A 25,776-nucleotide genomic window follows, 5' to 3' on the forward strand; every position below is an offset into this window, starting at 1 on the left:
GGGCTAAGGTCAGTCTTCGCGAGGAGAGCGGGACTCTGCACCGAGCACCTGAATCGCTAATAGCGAGGGAGGCAGCATCACGGCGCTGGTGGGACTTACCCCAAGGTTAAACTTGGCCCTGCTGCAACTCCGTTAGCATCCTGCATTGGGCTGCTCATAGCCCACTGGCCGTCCCAGGGAGGCAGCTGGAGGCCCGGGGGGCTTGATTCTTGGTGATGCTAAGAGCCCTTTAGGCTGCTTCAGGAATGTACAGCCCCGCCCGAGCATCCCCTTCACCCATGTGCGGGACTCCCCACACGGTGGATTTGATGGAAGGGGCAGGCTCTGCTCCCACAGGGCGTGGAGCAGTGGCATGGCTAGAGTGCCCCGCGCTGCAGCTGTTCTTTGCTTCCCAGGGGCCATTGAGGTAGAGCAGCCTCGAGGCTGCTCTAACTTGGATCAGAAGCCAGGCAGGGCCCGGACTGTGGGGAGCACAAAGGTAGTTTAAAGGCGCCCCCACCATTTCTACCCAAGGCAGGGGAATGGGGTAACTGAGCATCAAGCACGAGGGGTGGGGTCTAAGCTGGTGTCACTGACACCAATGATATAACGGACACCGACGAGCCACTGGCTCAGACTCTGTCTGGATTCACTTGCCGCAAAGTGTGCACTCCAGGCAGCACAGCACCGACTGGGTAGGTCTGATATGGGACATCCCCAGCCCAGGCTGTGCAGATGCAGTCAGAGGAAAACGCCAGCCCCGTTGCGCTCATTGGTTGCTCTCTGCGGTAGCCAATTTCCCCAGCGCGGGGTCGGGGGAGGAGGAAGCCGTTCTGACGGCTCTGCAGAGCTTCCTGTTTCCGGACCAGCCCTCCCCAGCCATAAAGAGATGTGGCTGGCGCAAGGGAGCATGGCCCCTCAGTGGATCTTGCACCACCCAACCAGGCATTGCCAGTCCCGGTGCAGCCTCGCCAGCCCCCATGTGGCCTCGCCCTGTTGCCAGCCCCCAGGCGACGTCGCCAGTCCCCATGCAGCGTCGTCGCCCTGGCTGTGACGTTCCCACGTCCCACGCAACGTCGCCGGCCCCACGTCTTCCAAAAAATACAGTGCAGCCCCATCCAAAAAAATAGTCATGAGATTGGCTTTAAAATCCCGAGTTTTTAAATAATAAAAAAGGTGAGGGTTCTCTTTATGTGCCTTTTAGTGTTTGCGCCCTTTAGGTTTCACAGTTTCAAGCTTCAGATGGTGAGGTCTTTGGGGGCAGGGACCGTGTTTTCGCTCTGTGTATGTACAGCGCCCAGCGCAATGGACTCCTGGGTGATAGCTAAGTAAGGTACTTCGCTGGCCCCCATCACTGTCGGATCTGAGCACCTCCCAGTCTTTAATGTATTTATCCCAACATCCCATGAGACAGGGCAGTGCTATTATCCTTAGAATACAGATGGGGAAACTGAGGCACAGAGCGATTGCGTGCCCTGCCCACGGTCACCCAGGGAGTCTGGAGCGGAGCTAGGAATTGACCCTGTGTCTCCCAAATCGTATGTTAACGCCTTTGCCCCTGGATGAGCCTTCCTGTCTGGGATACACGGCTGGTGTTTACTGAATTAAGGTTTGCTCCTTCTCACCCTTGAACTATCCCGCGGCCGTGAACTTTCCCAGGCTACAATCCCTCTCGGCGCCTCTGTCCATTAGTGCTCTGTTGAGTTCGGTGGAGTCAAACCAGCCCCTGGTGTCGGGAGTGGATTGGACCGTGTGCTGCGCTGTGGTTATTCCTACACTCCGGGGCCCACAGGGGTCGGACTGGGAGCATGGCTGGGGTACACTGAACTGTGTGTATTCTCTACCACTTCACCACCCCCACCCTGGGCATTCCCCAAGCAGCAGAGCTGGTTCCCATTACCCCAGGGCTGGCAGTGGCATCTTGTTGCTCCCTTGAGTTGGGCCCGGTTACCCTGAGTTCGGGTCTGGATTCTTTGGCTTGTTCTAGCACCAGGGCCCCAGGTGTTCCCCCCCAGAGCTGGGCGCATTCCAATCCGGGGTTCTGGGTCTGACGTGCCCCCTCCCCCAGTCTCTCTTTCTCTTTTGAACTCGGGGTCCTTGAAATGTAGCAAGGAGCCGAAAGCGAAACCAGGGAGTCGGGGGCATATTTGCGGCTGATGAGCTCAGTTTGCGGCCGGCTCTGTGGGCTTGGCTGGCCCAGTGACTCCGGGCTGTGAATGAACTCGCTGAGGGGGCCTGTGAAGCTTCCAGTTACTGTAAATGGGGTGATACGGAGGAGGGAAGGAGGAAGTTTAGAGGAGAGGAGGCAGGCAGGGGAAGGGGGAGGAGAAGGGGTGAGGAAAAGGAAGTAGGGGGAGGGGACGGTATACTGGGGGAAGTGCAGGGGAAAGGAAGAGGAAGGAGCGGGGGAGGGATTCATGGGTGGAGGAGAGAACACAAGTGATTTTAAAGAGCAGAAGTGGCTCGGCTCCTGTGGACCCTCTCCGCCCCCCCGTCTCTGGGGTGGGGGGCCTGCAGCCAGGCGTCCCTGTGAGAGATGGGGTGGAGCTAGGCCTTGCTTCTTGGCCCGAGTGTCCCCATCCCCTCAAACTGGAGATCCCCGCAAAGGTGAGCGCCCGCAAACCTCCTGGGTGTTTAAAATCAGAATTCCCCAATAGGCCAGACCAAACACACGCCCCGTCTACGATCAAGAGCCGGTGGGTACATCTTCACCAAAGATATCGCAGGATTTTCCCTTGCTCCGGCCCTCAGCCTGGGTCAGGCCCCAGACGGCTAGGACATGGTGCCCTGCAAAAGTTTCCTCCCCCAAATCGGGTTGAAATCTTGAAAAACTTCACAAACCGATAATCCAGGTCTCCCCCGTCCCCCGCAGTTCAAGTCAATGGAAATATTTTCAGTTTCAATCATTTTGAAATGTTTCATTTTATTTGATTTATTCCCTTATTTGATTGAAAAGCACTTTTTTTTCAACTCTCATTCGCGTACGTTTTCGAAGAAGAAACCAGAATTTTCCTTGAGAAATTTTTCGTGTCGACCCGGAACCTTTTGACAACTTCAGAACTTTTTGCAACATTTTTGTTTTTAAAGTCGAAAACCTCTGTCGCCTGTTTGTCTTAGCAGAGATCATGGTCAAAACCAACCCTTTCCCGTGAAAAGTTTCGGGTTTGACTAAGATGTATTTTGTCAGCGAAAAAACGTTCTCCTGAAAAGTTCCCGACCGGCTCTTGTCTCAAGCGATGTTAATATGATGGCCAACATTTTGACGGATACACTGGGGATAGACCTGGAAACCTCCAGAGTCTAAAAAATAAGTTTCTGTAACCTGAGATAGCTCGTGCTGTAATAGACTCAGATCCTCTGTGGATCAGGGACAGACTAGGATCTGTTATAACACACTGACAAGTGCTACGATTTTGGAAGTTAAGCATGACCAAATCTGGTTGGTCCTTGGGATGAGAGATTAGTGGGGGTACATTAAAGTATTTCCTCCCTGTAGCCTCTTCAGCACCAACACACAACTAGGCTTCAGTGCTTGTCCCTTTCCTCATCTGAACAACACCAAAATATAAACTTCAACCTAAGCTTTCTCTTGAGCGTGACTGTTTCTTTTTATAAAACCTCCTCAGTTCCTAACCTTAATTCTCTCTGGGATGCACATGCCTTTTCATACTCCCAGATTGGAATTAATAAAACCCATCTGGTCTGGCAGCAAGCGTGAGTCAGCAGAAATAGTGCTGCATTTCTGAGCATGAGCGGTGAGGGTGGTGCAAAGATGATCGTTCCACCTCTCTGGGCAGGGACATGGCATTGGGGTGACTCAGCAAAAGTAGCTCTACCTCTTGGCATTGGGGTGAATTGGCAGAGATATTTCTCAGCATGGTCCTGGCATCGGGCTGTGTCAGCAGAAGTAGCCCCGCATCTCTGCGAAGGGTCTTGGTACTTGACAGCAGGACATTCAAACCCTTCAATACTCCTGAGCTGGTAATAAAAGGACCCACCTGCTCTGACTGCCAGGGTGAATCAGGAGAAATAGCTCTACCGCTCCACACAGGGTTCCAAACCTTGATGTCCCTGGGCTGTCCAGCTTTCCTTGTGTGCTTTGAAACATAATGCTTATTTTTTCCCCCTTTAACAATGCCATACACACACACTCACACATGATTTGTTATGCAAACCTTAAACCTGGACCATTTGCCTAGAACAGCAAAAAGGCTATTTTATGAATCTGTACTGCCAGGATCATTTCTGGAGGCTTTTGTGTCTTTGGGGTAAAGGCCATTCAAGGAATAGCCATAGAAGTGGAGCTGATGTGATGAACCACTGCAGCTGCATAGCTGCAAAGACAATCCACCCGTAGATCTTCTCTCCTGATCTGCTGACCCTGACAGCTTTCTGCCTGGGCTGCAGGGAGGATGGATGGAGACCCTATCAAAATTCCCAGCCTGGTCTCACGGGAGCCGCGTTGAGGCTTTAAAAAGCCTGTTGCATCGGGGCTGAAATGTAAGATCTGTCCAAGTATGTGTCATGGGTCCCATTCTGCAACAGCCAGCGCGTGACCCTCCGCCTCGGTGGGGATGAACAGCAGAAGCAGGTGTTTGGAGGCGTTGTTGGCCGTGGTGGTCTGGAATCTTTACATCTAGGTCTCCAATTCACTGGCAGAGGGCGTGGGAATGAAATTCATCACCATCGATTTTCAGATGAGGAGGGACCATTAGATCGTCTCGTCTGCTCTCCTGCATGACACAAGGCCATCCACTGGTGACCTGTGTTGAGCTCCTAGTCAAACGGGAGCCGGATTTCCAAAGATCTGGGCTCCCACTTAGGCACCAGAATAGGTGGCCAGGTTTTCGGCCGACCTCAGCTCAAATCTCCGCTGAATCTGGGAGGATGAGCTCCCAGACCATGTGTTGTGCCTTCTGCTCCTTACACAAAACAGACGATGAAAGAACCGTGTGGGCATAACCAAATAACCTATTGTGTTCACTGCATATATACAAACACGTAAGGCCCAGCTCCGGCCACGCCGCTTGCTTTGGCTGGTTTCTGATGGCTTTTAAAACACGGAACATAATGTGCACCGTCAGAGGGCTCTCTCAGTATTTAAAGGCATACCACCGTATTCCTGTACCCCACAGGAAAGTGGGCTTCTTCTGGCAAACTTTTGAAGGGGACAGCAATGCAAGGAGACCCAGAAGGTGGAGGATGACTCCCAAGATTATAAGATGGGAAAGCAGGTTCATGAAGCTATTATGAATATTACAGTAACATCTAGAGATGCTGACCAAGATCAGGGCTTCACTGTGGGGGTGTTGTGTACACAGGAGGCAACACCTGCCCCAAAGGGTTTATAGTCTAAAGGTGGGAGGGGAAACTGAGGCACGGCAAGGAGACGCGATTAGAGCTGGGAATGGAACGCATGTTTACTGAGCTTGGTGCCCTATCCACTAGCCCAGACTGCCACTCCAGGTAAGATGGAGCCAGCTTGCTGATAGAGCCGGCGTGGGAGAGAAAGTTGGCAGGAAGGGGACAATTGTGGTTAAAGTGTGAAACGGCCTAACCACCATGGGAGAGGGCGTGGCCTGGAGAGGGAGAGAGGATGCCCGGGACGGGGCTGGTGCGACACATGTCGTTTAGGGGTTGAGGACACCAGGATAGTGGGGCAGATGATCAAGGAGGTTGCAGTGCCGAAGACTGAGGTCAAGGTGGAGGGTCCCCTGAGGGATTTGAGGTCGGCAAATGGAAGAGGATATGTCCCTTTGCCACTGTCCATTCTTCAAGTGATGGTGCCCTGTTCTGCTTGGTGGTATCCACGTGGGAAGGTTCAACGTAAAACTGGGTAGGAATTTTCAGTTAAGCTTTTTTTTTTTTGTCAGAAAAGGCCAGTCGTAACTTTCCATGGGAAAGGATCAGTACTGACAAATTTCTCAGTCGGAAAAAATGTTTGAGGGGGGAAATGGTTTTGAAATTCTCAAAATGCTTCGAAATGGAAAATTCTGTTTTTTTCCAGCTCAAAATGACTTTTGGTTCCAAATTTAAGATGATTAGAGTTTAAAAAACTTGAATGGAAATGAAACATTTTGAAATCGTCACAAAGAACTGTTTCGATGACCCTGAATGGATTTTTCAGGAATTTTTGGATGAGATTTTTTTGTCAAAATGCCAATCCCTCGAAAGTTTTTGCGGGAAAGGGTTGGCTTTGACGAATTCCTTGGCTCAACAAAATGTTTGAAAAATGTTTATGTTCTCCAGATGCTTCATTTTGACATTTTCTAGATGATTTTGGTTTCCTGGCTCAAAACACCTTTTTTGTTTTGAAATTTACAAGATGGTGGAAGTTGAAATGAAACATTTTGATCAGCCCGAAGAGAGAAAAAAATTGGAAATTCATTCCTTAACATTGCCAAGATTTTTGACTTTTCACCCAATTCGGGACACGCAAATTGTTTGGAATCTCGATTTTTTTTCACAAGACGGGAAAACCTGTATCCAGCCCGGCTTCGGTTCAGCCTTCAGGCCTTCCAAGAGCAGATCCCCCGGGGAGAGTGGGTAGCTTCGACCAGCTACAATGAAGGTCTGAAGCTTAGCTGTTTCAGCAGCACCACGTGGGTTTTGCATTCAGAGCACGCGCAGGCCAGGAGTCTGAGCCATCTCTTCTGGGAGCAACTAGAAGACAAAATCTTAGGTCAATTTTGAATGTCTCCCAGGTTGCATCTAACCCCTGAGACCTCACAGTGCTTTGGAGACACATCTCAGTCTATTTCAGTGGTGGTGAATAAAACAGGGCTCAGACTTGGGCCTTATCTATGGTGGGATTTTAAGCCACCGGTGTAGCTACACTGGCGCAGCACAGAGGGGCCTTAAAACAGGTGGAAACAGCCCCCCTGAGAATCTCCCCACAGAGGGGACCACTGAGGATGAGTTTGACCCCAGTGGCCAGGCAGGGCTTCAGAATGGAGGGATTGGGAAGGGGTTGATAGCCCCCCTAGCCTTTTCGCTGCCCCCAGGCAGTCCCCGAGGCACAGCTTCTGAAAGGTATTTTGGCACCCAATTCCTATTGATTTCAGTGGAAGTTAGGAGCTCAAATACCAATGATGGTCTGGGCCCAAGTCTCTGGGAATGAGGATGTTTCTCCTAGAATATCTGCTCTAGGAATTAATCTGGGGAAGTTTTATGGCCTGTTTTATAGAGGACGCCAGATGAATTCCTCCATCGAACTAGTGCCATCGACATTAGGAGTTAGGTCAGCTTAACTATGCCATTCAGGGGGGTGGATTTTTAACACCCCTGCGCTACGTAGCTGGGTCGACCTAAGCGTTTAGTGTAGACCAGGCCATAGGCTTAGAGTTAGTGAAAATAAAGCCTCATATTTATTACTCTAAGAACAAATCTAATCCAACATGGAGCTGGAAGCATTAAAGAAACAGGTTTATGCACAGAAACGGCTCACCTCTCCTTATCCGTGTCACTCTATCTTAAGCTGCTTCTTCATTTGCAAATATTGTGGCTGTGTCCAATGTCATCTCCCAGCACCAACCTTTGCTGCTTGGGTGGCTGGAATGGCTTTCGGGGTCCCGCACCTTCTCTGAGGCATCCCACCCCTCCGGAGCCCACCACCCTCTATCTATGTGGGAAGTTGCTGGGACTCGGGAAGCCAAGCTGAACTCTCTTCAGCCTTGTAGGTTTCCTTCCTCAGAGCTCCACTGACCCTTCTTAAGCCAGGCAAGTCTCCAGGCAAGTCTAGCCAGACCTTCTGTCTGACCCTCCGACTTCCTGTCTCCTGGGACTGCCCTGTCACCATTCCCAGATCCCCCTCTCTCGAGATCTGCTCTCCCCCTGACAAACCCCGCGCAGAGGCTGCCAAGACAGGGGCTGAACCAAGGGATCAAGCGGATGAGGGGCTGGCCCATAGCAGGCTATTGTCCTGGGGATTGAATGGTGGGATACGATGCTTTACTGGTGGCCACCAGTCCCAGCACAGAGGAGGCACTGGTGAGGAAAAGGCCTGCCGCCCCTAATTTATTATAATGCATATGTAACGCAGCCGCCCCTGGGCCCCCCGTCAGGGATCAGGGCCCTGTGGGGCTACCACAGACACGTGGCCATAAAAGGGAAGTCCTTGTCCCAATGAGCTCGCAGATTAAGCATCAACTCCTGTTTCCTTTTCAGTTCCTGTGTCTCAAGAACATCCGCACCTTCCTCTCCACCTGCTGCGATAAGTTCGGCCTGCGCAAGAACGAACTCTTTGAAGTCTTCGATCTCTTCGACGTGCGGGATTTCGGGAAGGTCAGCCTTTGATTGGTCGGATTATTGATTGGTTTCTATTTGGTGCCTGTCATTGTGGCATCTGGGCAACTCACGGTCTTTAATACATTTTTTCTCACAACCGCACTGCATGGTAGGGAAGTGCTAATATCCTCATGTTAAGGTGGGGGAAACGGAGGCACAGGGCGGCTAAATGACTTGCCCATGGTTCCCCCAGGGAGTCGGTGGCAGAGCAGGGAATGGCTCCCCAATCTCGTTCTCGACTCTGAGATGGTGTGTGGGGAAATCGAGGCTCAAAGAGGGGAAGTGTCTTGACGAAGGGCCGCACAGAGCATCAGCCGTAAAGCCAAGAATCCTTGCACCTAGTGGCCCTCTCTAACCACTGAACCACACTCACTCTCAGAGCTGGTGATGAACCCACAAGACCTGGCTCCCAGTGCTGCGCCCCCCCCCCCATAACCACTAGACACCACTCCCTTCCCAGAGCTGGCAATAGAACCCAGGAGTCCTGACTCCCAGCCTCCCTGCTCTAACCACTAGACCCCACTCCCCTCCCAGAGCTGGAGAAAGAACTCAAGAGCCCTGGCTCCCTGCTCCGAACACTAGCCCCCACCCCTCTCCGAGCGCTGTAGATAGAACCCAGGAGTCCTGACTCCCATCCGCTCCACGCCTTGCTCTAACTGCTGTTTAGACAGTATAACCATTGCCCATATCCGAATATAGGGGCACTTTGTGTGTTTAGCGTGCCATAGTGAGACCCAGTGCCCCACTCTTGCCTCTCCCCCATCCACCCACACCAGAGAAATGGAACCTGGTTTTGGTTTTTTCAGTTTCTTTTTACACCTGAGGTTTCTCAAATAGTTTCAGAAAGAGTCAGACTCCTCCCAAACCCAGCTCCCCTGCCCCCCTAACCCCAGCCTCAATGAGTCACCGCTAGCACTCAGCAGGTGCCGTAATGAGTGGTTAAATAGCGTGGCTTGAGAAGCCGTGAACCGATTTGGGGAAAAATATCAAGAGGGATCGAAACAGACCCATTTGCACAAAAATATTTGTGATTTTTTTGGGGGGTGACTTTGTGTGTGTGAAAATGTTGGTGGAAACTTTAGTGACCAATTGTGCGACAGTGCTGAAAAGTGTCACGAAAATATTAGTGAAGGTTTTCTTGAAAACTTTAGTGGTTTTTATGCATGAAAATATTAGTGAACTTTTGGGTGGCGATACTGATGGAAAATTGTGTGGCAATATTAGTGAAAATATTCAGGACACTTTTAGTGATTTTTTGGGGGGGAGAGGGGGAGATTTGGGAAAATGCACAAAGATTTTGGGGAAAATATTAATGAAAATCTTCAAGAAATACTAGTGAGTTAGGGGGACAGTATTTGCAAAAAAAAAAACAAAAAAAGTGAAAATATTGATGAATTTGGGGGTGAATATTTTTACCAAAATTGTTATTGACATTTTTTTTTCAAAATGATTGTCCAACTTTTTATTGAACTTTTCCCCTTTTCTGAAAAAATACATATTAAAATGATAAACAAAAGATCTGGAACCCCCCCCTCAAATGGAGTATTATTATTGTTTTTAAATCTCGTGATGTGTAAGCCAATCTGGTGACTGTTCTGGAGCCTGGCTCCCGATTTTTGAAGGCTTGGGGCTGGCCATACTGAATTTATCATTGCAGCCAAGGCCATTGCAAGGCTGGGACATTCGAGGAGTCTTCAAGGAGAGCCGCTGGCCTCCCAGAGCAGTACGATCTAGTGGCTAGAGCAGTGGACTAACCCTCACGAGATGTGGGTTCTATTCCTGACTCTGCTATTGTGAGACCGTGAAGATGCTACAATTGCTCTTGCATCTGAAGAAGTGAGGTTCTTACCCACGAAAGCTTATGCGCCCAATACTTCTGTTAGTCTTAAAGGTGCCACAGGACCCTCTGTTGCTTTTTACAATTGCTCTGTGCCTCAGTTTCCCCAACTAAAAAATGGAGTTAATGGCTCACGGTTGTAACGTGCTTTGAGTACGTATTTGTTGGACAATAAATCTGCTCCATTTAGGGTAGGGGTTCTCACAGCAATTGTTTGGTGGCATCAGTGTGGCCACCAACTCTCACTGCTGGCTTCACTGACACTTTTTCCCTAAAATACTTAATTAACTTTAGGAAAAACAATTCAATATGCACACAGTCACATCCAGATCACTGTCATTTATATTTGTAGGGGTTTTTGGCAGACTCAATAGCAAAAATAATGCTGCCTCCCGCTTTGGCCCCTCATCCAGGGCTTAATGGGTCCTGGGGCTTGCTGTGAAAAGTGATCCTTGTATATTTGTTAATATCACCGCACACTTAGTAGCCACCGGGGAGGCTATGGAAAGTGGTAAGTGATATTAACAAACATACAACTGTCACTTTTCACAGATAGCTAGTCAGTCTGCTGTGAAAAGTGATACTTGCATGTTTGTTAATATCACTTTTCTCAGCAAGCCCCAGGACCCATTAAGCTCTGCATGGGGGGGAGGGGAGATTGAAAGGGGGGGCAATGGGGGGGATGGATGCGAAGCCAGGAAGGCAGCCGGGTCCGGGGGAGGTGGGGGGGGGAAGGGATGATGAGCCCCACTGTCGTGTGACCAGAGCCTGGAGCTGGGTGCTGGAGCCCAGGGGTGTGTAGCTGGAGTCAGGATTCAGCGCCAGCGCTCACTGCTGCATGGCCAGGGCCCGGGGTTAGCAGCACCCAGAGCCAGCTCCCCCCACCGCGTGGTCAGAGCCCTGGAACAGAGCTGTGGGTCGGCGCCTAGGGCAAGGGATCAGCGCCAGGGGCTGGGGCCACATGGCCGGAGCTGCGGGTTGGCATCTGCTGCCATGCAGCTGGGGAAGGGGATCAGTGCCAGGGGCTAGGGCCGCGTGGCGGGAGCCCGGGGCCAGCGCCCACCACTGCACCGGCGGAAGTGTCTGGAGCCAGGGGTCAGCACCTGCTGCCCTGTGCCCAGAGCCCCGCAGTTGGAGGCCAGTGCTGTGCGGCTGGGGCTGGGGGTCGGTGCCTGTGGCCAGCGTCTGCCACTGTGTGGCTGGAGTCTGGGACTGGAACCAGGGGCCAGCACCTGCTGCCACCCAGCTGAAACCAGGGGCCGGAGGCTGAAGCCCTGCAACTGGAGGCCAGGGCCGCGTGGCCAGAGCCGGGAGGCTCAGTACCCGCTGCCCCGCGGTCGGAGCCCGGGGCCACATTGATCCTGGAGTCCCACCGCTGGAGCCTGACGCCCAGCCCCTCCCCCCAACGTGGATAAGAACTCACCTTGCTCCTGCAGTGTTGTGCCCCACCTCTCTCCAGAGGCCGTGCAGGGCAGCGCATCCAGGAGCAACAAAGGGGGGGAGCGTGGTGCTTTGCCCCCCGCCCAGGAGAGTGTCATGGCTGCACGTAAAGCCGCTGGTGGCCACATGCGGCCATGGTGGCCACATTTGAGAAACGTTGCTTTAGGGAGTGTCCACCTTTCCCCAAGAAGAGCTGACTTGCTAGCCCTCCTGACCCCACTGGGTATGTCTACACTGCACATGAAGGCCAGGTCTGTGGGACCCAGGCTCATGGACTCAGTGTTTCCCAGCCTGACTGTCCACACTGCATGATAAGCCAGTTGCTGGACCCGGCTCGCACTGCACGACGCTGGCTTTCCGACTCGGATCTGTGGCTTGAGCTGCGTCCACATTGTAAAATGACAGGGCTTGGACCCAAGTCACTGCAGGGTTCTGACCCCCTAAAAGGGGTCTAGGTGCGGAGTGCTTGCTGACCCGAATCAGACTGATCTGTGTGTAGACGAAAGGGGGGCTTGGGCTCAAACCTGAATCAGAGCCCAGGCTTGGGGTACGTCTACACTGTGATTATAAAACCCAGGGCAGCAAGGCTCAGAGCCTGGCCCAGCTGACTCGGGCTGCGGGGCTAGAAACAGCAGTGTAGACACTCAAGCTGGACCCTGGGCTCGGAGACCCACCCCCAACCCGAGCTCAAACATCTACACTGCAATTTGACAGCCCTGCAATCCCAAGTCAGCTGACCTGGGCCAGCCACGGCCGTGCCATGGGTCTTTGACTGCAGTGTAGACATACCAGAATGTACAGTGTAGACAACATACAGATGCAGAAGAAAAATACCGTCTATTAAAGGACTCTTTAGTCAAATGAAGAAAGGGTCAGCAAAAACCAGCGGCTGGAAGGGAAAAGCCAGACTCATTCAAATGAGAAACAAGACACCAATTTTAAACAGTGTGTGTGGGGTCATCTTTGACAGAAACTCCCCAGGGAAGTTGTGGATTCTCCATCTCTTGAGGTTTTCAGATACAGCCTTTCTGGAAGATGTTTTAGCCAAACGCAAGTGGTTGGGCTCAAGATGGGGGTGACGGGGGGAAATTCTCCAGCCTGAGCTCTACGGAGCTTCGATTTGATGCTCGAATGGTCTCGTCTAGCCCCAAAATCTGTGGATCAGCGAAGGCCGCGTTCTCACTGCACGCAAGACGCGCCTGCTGTGTCTCTGGCTCTGCAGCCCGTGTGTGGTTTTTCTTTTAGATCTCGCATCCTGTCGAGGTTGGGCCGCTCGCTCAGTTTCTGTTCTGCTGGGGCGTGGAAGAGGAGCTGGGGCCGGCAGCTTTCTCTGGCTTTCACAGAGCTGAATGGTTGGGTGCGTGTGTCACGTACTGGCCGTGTATTGTGATGCCGCTGCACGTCATGGGGGACGGGGGCTTCACGGTGACAGGGGTGGAGGCGCAAAGTTAGACCCCTGGTGCTTCAGATCTGAGACTCGGGGATGGGATGGTGCAGTGGTTAGAGCACTTACTGACCAGCTGGGTGCAAGGCCCTGCTTTGCTACAGGCTTCCAGCGTGGCCTTGGGCAGATCTCCCTGCGCATCTGCTCTCCTAGCTATCAGATGGGGATCAAAGTACTGCCTTATCTCCCAGGATTGTGTGAGGATAAATACAGATTAAAGAGAGTCAGGTGCGCTCAGATATTGTGATATTTGGGGCCATAAAAGTCTGATAGTATGAGGCAGTGTGGTCTAGTGGTTAGACCACTGAACTGGGAGACGTGTGTTCTAGCGCTAGCTTTGCCGGTGACTGTGGGCAAATCATGTTGCGGCCCCGTGCCTCAGTTTTCCCCTCTGTAAAATGGGGATAACAAACCTCGCTTCCTTTGCAAAGTGCTTTGAGCTGAAAAGCGCTAGAGGATACTATTATTGCCATAGGTCATCCTCTGGCTCTGACACCTGCGAAGCGGCAGAAACGCCATTTGCTGTTGGCAGTATAGGGCCTATGATGACACACACACGGTTGACCCAGTTCTGATTCCATCCAGGAAGGGGCTGGGGTGCTCAGAGTGTGTTACGTGTTCCCCGTTCTGTGCCTGAGCCACAGAGACGGTGGGTTGGTTAGAGCTGCAATGAAGCCGCTTCTGTAGCGGAAGCTGGAGAGACTCATGCTGAAAGATGTGGGGATCCCCGGGTTCAGTGTCCCCTGGGCTGTCCACTCAGCAAGCTGTCTTTTATTTGCCTGGCATTTCCAACTATTGATGGAGGGTCTCCTTACCTATGTGCCACAGTCTAGCATTTGTTAGTTAGTTTTGACGAATAGCTGCTTCTGGGTTCTCTCCCCAGCTTTGAGAGGGGAGTGCAGTGTTTAGAACAGGGCAGGCTAGGAGCCAGGACTCCTGGGTTCTAAATCCAGTTCTGGGAGGGGAGTGGCCTCAAGTGGTTAGAGCAGGGGGCCTGGGAGTCTGGGTTCTATTCCCATTTTTGCCACTGACTCATGACATGACTTTAAGCACGTCGCTTCCCCGCCCCCACCTCCCGTGCCTCAGTTTCCCCCTTTAGACTATGGAGAATTGCCTCTTTGGGATGGAGGATGCCCAGGTCAGCATGTGAGAAATCGCCAGTTGCAATCCCATATTTGACGTTTGAACAGTCCTGTAATTTCCTTTCTCTGGGGATCTCACCTCTGCCACTGGCCTGCTGGATGGCTTTGGGCAAGTCACTGCCTCACCTCCGTGCCTCAGTTTCCCCACCTGTACAGTAGGGATAGTGATACAGATTCCTTTGAAAAGGGCTTTGAGATCTACAGATGAAAAGTGCTCCAGGAGAACTAGCTGTTACTATTATAGCCCTGGGTCAGTTTGCTCCATTTTGAGACCTCGGCGACAGTGGAGCTGGCTGCGTATCTGTAAGGAGACGTGTAGAGAGGAGATTAGAATCTGGTGGGAGTGAGTTTGCTGGGTCTCAGCCCAGATCCTAGCAGGCCGCATTCAAACCCTCGCAATTACCACTGATCTTGCCCCACCCCACGCTGGCAGCCAAAGAAGAGAGGTGAAGCCTGACCTGGGCTCTCTCTCCCATGCATGCTGAGAACAGCTGATGCTCCACATTCCCGTACTACAACGATGCTGAGGACGGAGCAGTGCTGAGGAGACCGGGGTTAGGTTCCTTGCTCTGCCACAGCTTCTCTGTGTGACCTTGGGCAAATCTCTGTGCCTCAGTTCCCATCTGTACAATGGGCACAACAGCCCTGCTCTGCCATCCAGGGGGTGTTGGGAGAGTAAATGCAGTAAAGGTTGTGAGGTGCTCGGACATGACACTGGTGAGGGTCAGATAAGCACCTAGGGAAGAGAGTTACTAGTTTACCGGGCTTTGGGGAAATGAAATAGGAACTGCCAGACTGAAAAAGTTCTTTGGGGGCAGGGACTGTCTCTTTGTTCTATGTTTGTACAGCACCTAGCACAATTAGCACCTGATCTATGACTGGGGCTTCTAGCACTACCGTAATACACCTAATAAATAATGTACAGTGTCTAGCACAATGGGGTCCTAGGCCAAGATTGGGGCTCCTAGGAGCTACCGTAATACTCCTAATAAATAACAATAACGGTCAGTCTCAGAGTCCATCTAGTCCCATATTCTGCCTCAGACAGTGGCAGCACTACATGCTGTAGAGGCTCAGGTGGGATAATCTCCCCTCAGGAAAATCTTCTCTTCATCCCTAATAGTGGGGGGTTGTTTTGTGCCCTGATGAGTTTCTCTCTCTTCCAAAACATTTAACATTTGCTGGTCTAACTCTGGATCTCCTTGTTGTCCAGGTAAACAGCCAATTCTCCTTTGAATCTTGGCAAATTCTTGGCCATGGCAGTGTCCTGTGGCAAGGAGTTCCACCGGCTAATCACCCATCATGTGGAAAAAGAATTTCCTTTGCCACTGTTCAATTTCATTCAAAGGGGCCACTTGTGCTGGTAGCTCAACAGAGCAACTAAATGCTCCCCCTCTGTTTTCTCTAGTTGTCCGACCTGATCACAATATCCCTTCTGGTTTTTATAATCTATGAATCCCTTATTCTGTATCGGTATATTTGCCTCCTGTTCGCTTCAATCTCTCTTCATAGGAGAGTTCTTCCAGGCTCTTAATCATTCCCGTCGCCCGTCCCTGAAGCCCCCCATCCATGCACTAGGCCTCATGGTCACGGCTAGTACATCAACCTCCCCGCTGCTGCCTTTCAGTGACTTGTGTGACAGTGACACCCTCCCCGGAGCCTCCTCCCATGAACCCTGCTGAACAGGGAAAAGGGAAAAGCTCCCCCCGCACACCCCAGAATGTGTCAAATAGTCTTGGCCAAGAAGGAAGTGGAGAGTTTTGTGCTTCCTCCCAGACAGGCCAGTCTGAGGTGACATAACCTGCACCATAGATCAAATGTCCCAAGATATCACACAGAGCCTATCTCGGATCATCCCTGCCCTGCCCCCTTTAAGAGGCTTTAAGATGCCTGTGGACCACTGAGTGCCCAATAACCCCCCACTCCCCTGCTTCCTGGCCCCCTTTTAGCCTTGACTGGAGTAGGGTGCCACCTTTCTAATGGCTGGTAACCGGACCCCTGAGCTCCCGCCTCTTTCCGCAACCCCCCTGCTCCACCTCTCCCCTCCCCACGATCAAAAAGCAGGACTTCAGGGCTTGTCAAATGACACACCAGCTGAAACCTGGTTAGGCCCCACCATACGCACCCCAAATACTCACTTCCCTTGCTCCCCAGCCAGCCCCGACGCTCCAGCTCTGTCTTAGGGAAGAAGGCAGGTGGTCAGCGCCGCAACATTGGCTTGGCAGAATCAGCGCGCTGGGCAACGTCTGCAGGGCTCCCATGTCACACTGCAGCACAGCGACCTCGTTCTGGGTCTGGAATAGTCATTTTAGCTGCCCTGGCCTGTCCCTTAGGGTCACCTCGGTGTTGCTGGATCGAGCCTAGAATTATTATTATTTATCATGATTATGGCCGTGCCTGGGAGCCCCAGTCACGGACCAAGACCCGGTGTGCCAGGTGCTGTACAAACACAGAGCAAAGAGAAGTTCCTTGTTCCACAGAGCTCACAATTCAAGTAACCCTAAATAGAACTCTGCCGCTGCGCGTCTGGGCCTGGAGAACTGCCCCAGAGTTCGGGGACAACGTCGGGAGCATTTCCTGCCACTGAACTACTGGGTGACCTGGGGCAAGTCGCTTCCCCCCTCGGGTCTCTATTTCCCGGCCCACCCTTTGTCTATTTAGATTATAAACTCTTCAGGGCAGGGAGTTTAACATAGCTTTATATTGCCCCTTTCAACCCGAAGGCCCCAAAGTCCTTAAAACCACGTGTAGAGAAGAAGCCCAAGAATGTGAATGTCTTGGGTTAATGGGGAGCACCCAAAGCCCCCAGATAATTGGTGTGTGTTTGTAGCGCTATACGGTGCCTGAAAGAAGATCTGTGTCCAGTGACTTTAAATGTAGAGTGTTCTCCTTATCTGACTGCAGAGACAGCTGGTGGGCCGCTATTGTTCTGTGTTGCAGTCCAGATGCAGGGTGTTACAAAGGGACTTTGTGTGTGAGAGACCCTGCGTCTCTGAGTACATGTTCGTCTCGCTTTCATGGAGACTTTACATTGGTTCTTTCTTGCTCTCCGGAATAAAAGCTCCCTGGACAGAGACATTCCTGGTTTTTTCTTTTTGTACTTGGGGAAAGCCGCACATTTGGGGATTGAGGTCAGCTGGTCCAGCAGGCTTTGAGGCTGGGAAAATCCTGGGAAGATCCCCAGCTGCTTCTTATTTTAACCCAGAGCACGGAAACTCCTGGGGTTTAGCACCAAGGGGCCATATTTGCAACCGTGCTGCGCATTCCCTGGGAGTGGGAGTCTCCATTGTGCTCAGTGGATGGGGGATCACTCTCCATTGCTCTCAGTTTAATGTTCTCATGGGGCAACGCTGCATTCTCAGAGACTCGGGGAGTTCCCATCCGGATTCTGTGGGTCCAATCCACCCTCGCTACGGTTCTGTTGCCACCCTTGCAATTGTCCATCTTGTCCGCTGATGTAACACGCCCCTCTCTCCCCTCCCAGGTGATCGAGACCTTGTCGATCCTCTCATGGACTCAGGTAGCTCAAGCCAAAGGGATCATGTAAGTAAGGTTGGCAAAGCACCCCGGTTGAGTGCTACAGCAAGGAATTTGAATATGCATATGTGGGGTGGCTTCATTTCTCTTTGGAATGTGCTAGTGGTTGGATTAATAAGCCTGGTAGTTCATTAATATCACGTGGCCTCTCCTTGCTGAGAAGGATCCTAGTTTATGGTCCTAATCAGGCAGCCTACATGGGTCTAGAATCCACCACCCAGGGATTCAGAGTCCCACACTGGGTGATATCAAGGGTAGGAATTTTCCAATAAATCATTTTTTTCATTGGAAAATGCTGATTCCTTGACACCAAAACTGACTGTGAAAGTTGGCCAAATTCTTCCTGACTCGGAAGAAAGTTTTGAGATGGTCAGAATGTGTTGTTTGGACATTTTCAAAATGGAAAAATCCTGGTTCTCCAGTTGGAAACAACTTTTCGTTGGGAGATCGAAGCTAATTAGACAGGTAAAAAAAAAAAGTTTTTTAAAAAAAGAGAATAAATTGGCCGGTCTAAACAACACGTTTGAAATGATTGAAATGAAACATTTCAATGCACCTGAAATGAAAAAAAAAATTACTTTTCTCAATGCAGGACTAGCTTTTTGCCCCCAATTCGATATGGGAAAAATTTTCAACTCTTATGTTTGCAGGACAGGAAAACCGTTCCCCATCAAACCCTATCTGAGGGCCTAGTCGTGCCTCCCAGACCTTCCCCTCAATTAGAAGTTATCAGCTGTGGTGGTCATGTGGTTAGCAAATGGCCATCTTGGTTGACCGTGACATCTGTCCAAGTTTGCCCACAGACAGCTTCTTGAGTGACCCCTTCTGGCTGATCAGCTCCATGACAGGGGCAGGGATGCAGGCAGCCCTGTGCCGCTAGGACATGGGGCAGCAAGGGTAAAACGGAGAGGAGAAAAGGCCAGGGAGACGAACCCTCCTGGAGAGGAGACGTTCGCGAACGAGGCTTGCCCGCGTTATAACCTGATCACGAGCCGGCTCTGTCCTCTTTCAGGCCCTTCCCCACCGAGGACAGCGTCGCGGACAACGACGTTTATGGTGACCTTTCGGATCAGATTGAGTAAGTGCCCTCTGCGTCTCCGCCAAAAGCCATAGGGGGTGACCTGGAGAGAGCATTGGCTTGGCCCTCAAAAGGGTCTTGTTCCCTGCTTTTCCACTGGGCGCCTCTGCCTCTGTAAAACGGAGACTAGGCTCTTGACTTTGACTTGCCTGTTTATATTGCAAACTCTTCGGGGCGGGGACTCTCTCATTATGTGTCTGTGCAGTGTCCAACACGGTGCTTAATTTGTCATGAAAAAGGTGCCGGGGCTCAAGCCACTTTTTTACATTCATAACTGATGTGGCAAGTCTGGAGGTGCCGGGGCTCTGAACTGCCAAGCCCGGAGGTGCCGGGGCTCAGCCCTGGCACAAATTAAACACTGGCCCAGCACAAGGGGGGCCCCAATCTTGCTTGGGGTCTGTGCAGTCCCCGGAATAATGGGGGCCCTGATCTGGCTTGGAGTCTGTGAGGCGTCTGGCACAATGAGGGCTCCCATCTTTTTTGGGGTCCGTGCAGTGCCCAAGACAACAGGCCCTGATCTCAGTCCAGGTCTGTGCAGTGCCTAGCACAATGGGGGCCCTGATTTCAGTCCAGGTCTGTGCAGCACCTGGCACAATGGGGCCCTGATCTCAGTCGGGGTCTGTGCAGATATTAATCAGAGGGTGCCGAGGAATCCTTGGGGGAGCTCATCACTTCTGAGAATCAGACCACTTATTTAGGTGCCTAAATATTGAATTTTGGCCCTTGAGTTTGAACATCTGGACTGTTCTGCAAGCTAAGGGGTCAGACCCGGTCCAGGGCACTGAGCGTCCTTCTCACTCTCAACTCCCCAGTGACACGGTGGAGGAAGATGACGACCTGTACGACTGCGTGGAGAATGAGGAGGCGGAAGGAGATGAAATCTACGAAGACCTGATGAGGTCGGAGCCGGTTGTCATGCCAGTAAGTAAGAGGAAGGATGCGTTGCTGAGACCCTGCTGCTGGAGTGGGCTGTACCCCGAAGGTGGCTCGAGGTGTTCAGCATGTGGTGATATCCTAGGACTCCTGGGTTCCATTCTCTGGGGAGGGGAGTGTGAGCTAGTGGTCAAAGCCAGGGGCTGGGAGTCAGGACTCCTGGGTTCTGTTCCCAGCTCTGGTAGAGGAGTAGGATGTAGAGGTTCGAGGAGGAGGGGATGGCAGTCATGACTCCTGGAAGGGGAGTGGGGTCTAGGGGGTAGAGGAGAGGGAGTCAGCACTCTTGGGCTTTGTTCCCAGCTTGGGAAGAGAGCTGGAGTCTAGTGGTTAGAGTAGAGGGGGCTTTGAGTCTGGACCCCTGGGTTCGATTACTAGCTTGGGGAGGGTCATGGGGTCTCCAGCTGGGCATCTGGCCCCCGGGGTTAAGGTTACTGAATGTCAAGTATCTGCACTGTGTCTTCCTGCAGCAGAAGATGACCGAGCTGGATAAGCGGAACTGCTGCCTTCAAGAAATCAGACAGACGGAGGAGAAATACACAGACACACTAGAATCCATCTACCAGGTACGGCAGGTGGGCGGCCCACCAGTCCTGCCATCTCTGCTGGCCACTCGGCCAGCTGGGGGTGCAGACCGTTCCCCCGGTGACATAGGCAGAGGTGTGAACAAGGGGCTCATCTCAGTTTGGCTTCCCCTGCCCCCTTAATGGGAGGGCTGCGTGGGCAGCAGGAGCTGGGAGGACACCCTTGAAAAGGCCAGGTTGGCATGAAAGAGGGTCAGAGCCAATGGCGGCATGGGGCCAAAGGTCGCCGTGGTGCTACTTGGGGTGGAGGCGGTGACTACAGACTGTATAGCCCTTACTAGCCCTTTAGTGGCTCCACCATATGTAGCCGTATAAAAGATTCTACCGCCTAGAACTCAAGCAACAAAACCACCAACTTTTAGCTCCAGATGCTGCAGGTTCAGTCCCCACAGACAACCGCCCCACCATGGGGGATGAGTCCGCTAGTTCTCACCATACTTCCAGAGAAGAGGAGTTTTCCCCTAGAGCTGGTACAAAAATGCCGGGGGTTCTGCAAACCATTTAATTGAGAACACGATTTTCAGTGACCAATTTTGATTTTTCATCAAAAACCTGAAACGTTTTTGACGAAAAAATGAAAAGAAAAGAAACCCCCTCCAAGAGTTTTGGTCCAGAGCTGGACGTTTTTCAGTTTTCTGACCCGAAAAAGAAAAATCAGAAATGTTGGAGGAAGGCAGACGCTGTCTGTGAAAATGTCAGCGCGCCAATTTTCCATCCAAAAAATTTCAACAGAAAAATTTGGACCGACCTTTAACTCCTGAATCACTTTAACCGTTAACCTTCAAGCTTAGAGACATAGAATGAGAGATTCCAAGCCTACAAAGGCCCATGGTGATCATCTAGTCTGACCTCCTGGATGACACAGGCCAAAGAACTTCCCCAAAAATACTTCCTAGAGCAGAGCTTTGACAAAAACATCCAATTATGATTTAAAAAGTGATGGGAGAATCCACCACAACCCTCGGTCAATTGTTTCAATGGTTAATTACCCTTCCCGTTAAAAGTTTACGCCTTGTTTCCAGTCTGAATTTGTCTGGCTTCAACTTCCAGCCGTTGGATCATGTTAGACCTTTCTCTGCTAGAAGAAGAGCCTGTTATCTAATATTCGTTTCCCATGTCAGTACTTATTGGCCATAATCACATCACCCCTTCACCTTCTCGTTGTTAAGCTAAATAGATTGAGCTCACTTTAACTTTAGATTGAATGACGCTTTAACTCCTGGAGCACTGTAACCTTCAACTTTTAGCTTACACATTTGACCTTGAACCCCTGAATCACAGCGGCACATGTTTTACCCTCTCCAGGAAGGTGGCCCCTTTAAATGACAATGCTGTTTCCTTGCCCACTACCCCGTCTGCGGTCCCAGCGACCCCCGCCCCTTGGGTCTGTTCCATGAAAATCCAGCCAGGGTTTGTCTGTGGAATCCGGCCCCTGAGCCGTGTGATTCAGACAGGTCTGCCCTGCGTGACGACTCCCCGTTGTGTGTTTGCAGCACTTTATGAAGCCCCTGCAGAGATTTCTAAAACCCGAGGACATGGAGAACATTTTCATCAACATCGAGGTAAGTTGCTCTCTTTTTCATATGCCTCTCCTGACTCAAACTAAGCTCCGGCCTGGAAACCCAGCCTAAATACCACCCATCAATCCACCTTCCCTGTTTAGGGGACTGTGTGCTGTATATCCCCCCATTCTAGTGGCTGTTCCACAAAGTGGATAACAACCTGCTACTGCTAGCAGCGGATAGAGTTGCTCCTTTATCTCTAAAGGCAGCAGCCTGTGCTGAAGGCCCTGGATCCAAATTTCACTGGCAATCCATGCAGGGGTAGTTATGAATGTCGCCCTATCTCCTGCAGGAGTTCATGGGTAGGTTCCTAGAATTGAAAGGCTCTGGTAGGGGAGTGTGGCCTACTGGTTAGGATGAGCTAGCTTGTAGTCAGAACTCCTAGGTTCTATTCCTTGCTGTGGGAAACAGTGTGGGTCTATTGCTTAAATCAAGATGGATTGTTAGTCAGGACTCCTGGGTTTTATTTCTGGATAGGAGTGCGGCCTGGTTGTTAGAACAAGGGAATCTCAGTAACACCAGCTGGAGGGTCGGGCCCATTGACCCCAGTGGGGCCATACCCATTTGCACCAGCTGGCGATCTGGCCCCACTGATATTTTTGTTCTGTGTGTGTACAGCACCCACTACAATGGGTTCCTGCTCCATAAGTGGGGACTGGGCAAATTTCACATCAGGTGTTAGCCCAGGAAGCACATGTCCCGGTGGGTTCCACAGTCTAATCCTGGGGTCTAGATCTAAGTCTGCCTCCCCTGGGACTCCAGCATGGTGCACGTGATGTTTCTGTACAGCCCATAGCTGGTGAGTGAGCTAGTTGTGACAGGTTGAGTGGCTGTGAGCTGATTTCCCCCCCTCTGCCCCCCAACCCGCTCCTAGGACCTTGTGAAGGTGCATCGATTCTTCTTGGATGACTTGAAGAATGTCCTGTCCTTCAGCAACGCCCAGAACCTCTACCAGGTCTTTATCAAGTACAAGGAAAGGTGAGGCTTGTCCGGAAAGGTGAGGGTGGGGAGAAGAACCCCTGGGGAGAGGTGCAGGAGCTTCCCCTAGTGGGGTCACTTGGGCATGCTCTGAAGCCACATGTTCTTCCCCATCCCCCTTGACCTTGCTGGGGCAAGGGTCGGTTTCCCTTTCTCCTTCCTGCCCCAAGAGCCCAGTGTCTAGAAGAAGCCGTGGAGATGCCTCCTTCTCACCACCGCCCCCACCCCACTTCTTTATTCCCTGCCCCCATGGTGCCTTCTGCTGAGCAAGAAAGCTAAGCCCACCTCGTGAGAGCTCCCTTCCCACTCGGAGAGCAGAGGTAGGTCCAGGGAGTCAGGGCACAGCTGGTCCCTGTGTCCCCCACTCTCCGTTCCCAGGATACGGGGCTCCCAGCACCTCTTTCCTGAGTTCCCACCTTTCTTTCTTTCTTTCTCCCTCCCCTCGGCTGTGGGTGGAGACAGGAAGAAGACAAGCCAAGGGTTCTTTCCAGACTGGGCCAGGGCCACATTCCAGCTCTCCCTCCCCTCCCCCGGCTCACGCCCCTACTCCCCTTTGCCCTCCCAGGTTCCTGCTCTACGGCAGATACTGCAGTCAGGTGGAAGCCGCCAGCCGGTGTCTGGACCAAGTGGCTGGTGCCAGCATGGACGTGAGGATGAAGCTGGAGGTCAGGGCCATGGTTCTGTATCACCCTAGCCACTCCCCATCCATCCTCTAACTACAGCCACCCCCCCACATCCCTCCGTGCTAACGGGAACCCCCTAAGCAGGAATGGGCTGGGGACATCAGGGGGCATGGAAGATGTGCCAGGATCAGGGGGGTTCAGAGGACACGGCAGGAGGTTCCGTGGGGTCACGGGGTGGATGGGTTCCATAGTCCTGGCTCATACAGGAGGTAGCTGAGGCCCTATGGGTGTCCCATCACATAGGACTTGCCCTAGTCTTTGTGGGTCCTTCTGGCCCTCAGCACACTGGGCATCTCCCCCTGCCAATGCTGTCCTGTCCTGCAATCCTGTTGTGTAGGAATGCTCCCAGCGAGCCAACAATGGGCGCTTCACCCTGCGTGACCTGCTGATGGTGCCCATGCAACGGGTGCTGAAATACCATCTGCTCCTACAGGTACGGACCCTCGGCTGGAAGCTGGGGGTGGGCATGAAGGACCCTGGTCAAGGGGGGGTGGTCTATGCAGAAGGGTCATGGATTGGGAGTCAGGACACCTGGGTTCTATTTTCAGCTCAGGGAGGGGAGTGGGGTCTTGTTGGCTAAAGGAGGGGGTAGGCTGGGGATCAAGACTCCTGGCTTCTATTCCTGGCTGTGCCATTGGCCTGCTGTGTGACCATGGGCAAGTCCTTTCCCCTCTCTGTGCCTCAGTTTCCCTCCATAAAATAGGCAGAACAATGACCACCATCAGGAAAAAAAACAAACCTATAGGTGTTCGGCATGGTATAATCCCCCTCCGTACCAGCTGGGTCTGGCCAGCTCTTCCATTGAAGCCTGGGGTCAGCTTCAGACTAGCAAGTCTGCTCTTCGGTGCAGGAGCCGTCTTTATGTTCTCTTTGTTTGTACAGGACGTAGCACCACGGGGTCCTGGGCCATGACTGGAGCACCTAGGTGCTACCGTAATATATCTAATAAATAACGTACAGCACCTAGCACTATATGGGCTCCTGGCTCTGCCCCATGATGCTTCACTCTGGGAAGCTGGGGAACCCTGGCACCCTCTGCTGGAGGAGCCAGAAATGCCTTTGAGTGGGTCAAATCCATCCCGGTTTATTTCCTCTCTCCAGGAGCTTGTGAAACATACGGTGGAGCCAACAGAAAAGGAGAACTTGCGGCTGGCGCTGGATGCCATGCGGGTGAGGCCGGCTCTGCGTCTCCCGGGTGCTGTCAACTCTCAGGACAGTCGTGAGGGTCTCTCAGTGTTTTGGTTGCCAGACCTGGGCTGGCACAAAACGCTCCGGGGCCTGGCGGGTGGTTGTGCGCATCAGAGGGACTTATGCTTAGGAAAGTTCCTGTTTAAGGCTGGGTGGAAGAGGGACTTCCCTCCCCGGGGGAAATTCTTACATTGCGAGTGAGGGGGAGGGGGACGGGGACCATTGTCCTGAGGCTGAAATTTTCCTCAGAATGGAAATTCTGAAAAATGTTGATTCCGAAACATCTCAATGACTCGAGGGCTTGTGGAGACGTGGAAATGGACCGAAATAGCTATTCCGGATTAATTAACAAAACCAAATAGCTAGTCTAGGATAATTATTTTAAAATGAGTGCTAATAATAAAATCTATTCCAGAATAATGATTTTGTAACAATAAAATAACTATAGTAATGAAAATAATAATGATAAGTAGCTACTCTGGAATAATTATTAAATAAATGACATTATCGTAATAATTATAAATACCTCTTCTGGAATAATTATAAAATATAATAAATAATTAATAACAAAAGTATTAGTTATTAATAATTTCACTATTCCAGAAGAGTTCTTTTCGTATAAGTCCCAGTGTGGACACTCTTATTCTGGAAGACAAATGCCTTTTCCAATTTAGTTTAATGCACTTTGGAAGTGGATTTATTCTGGAATAGCTTCTTCAGAAAATGTTTAAGTGTAGACACACCATAATATGATATAATATAATAATTAATACAAGGGCACCGGAATAGGGTGTCGTGGCCCCCACACTTTTCACTGGCTGTAAGGGCAAGTGATGGGAGGGGGCGGAGAGGAGCGAGCGGGGGGCAGGGTCATTGGGGGAAGCGGGGGCTCTGGGGAAGAGGCATGATGGGGGCTTGGGGAGAAGGGGCAGTGTGGGGGCAGGGCTTTGGGGGGTGAGACCTTATTAGAGTCAAAATCCAGTGACTTAGACTTTTGAATGAGGCGTGTTACAAGTAGACTAGCGCAGCGGTTCTCAACCTTTTTCTTTCTGAGCCCCCCCTCAACATGCTAGAAAAACTCCGGGGCCCAGCCGGGGGGGGGGGGGGG

General features: G+C 51.7%; 1 protein-coding gene across 4 annotated transcripts in view; it reads left to right on the forward strand.

Moving 5' to 3' along the window:
• The window catches only part of VAV1 (vav guanine nucleotide exchange factor 1), a 62,479-nt gene that overhangs the window by 21,499 nt on the left and 15,204 nt on the right, over positions 1-25,776 (forward strand). For all 4 annotated transcript variants that reach the window (XM_034792826.1, XM_034792823.1, XM_034792824.1 and 1 more), the window contains 10 exons: positions 8,146-8,262; positions 17,613-17,671; positions 18,678-18,743; positions 19,556-19,664; positions 20,144-20,239; positions 21,751-21,819; positions 22,694-22,797; positions 23,363-23,462; positions 23,818-23,913; positions 24,582-24,650. In XM_034792826.1, coding sequence (XP_034648717.1) covers positions 8,146-8,262; positions 17,613-17,671; positions 18,678-18,743; positions 19,556-19,664; positions 20,144-20,239; positions 21,751-21,819; positions 22,694-22,797; positions 23,363-23,462; positions 23,818-23,913; positions 24,582-24,650 — 885 coding nt within the window. The remainder of the gene's footprint in view (positions 1-8,145; positions 8,263-17,612; positions 17,672-18,677; positions 18,744-19,555; positions 19,665-20,143; positions 20,240-21,750; positions 21,820-22,693; positions 22,798-23,362; positions 23,463-23,817; positions 23,914-24,581; positions 24,651-25,776) is intronic.

The sequence above is a fragment of the Trachemys scripta genome, chromosome 16 (assembly GCF_013100865.1).
Source record: "Trachemys scripta elegans isolate TJP31775 chromosome 16, CAS_Tse_1.0, whole genome shotgun sequence".
Taxonomy (NCBI): Eukaryota; Metazoa; Chordata; order Testudines; family Emydidae; genus Trachemys; species Trachemys scripta.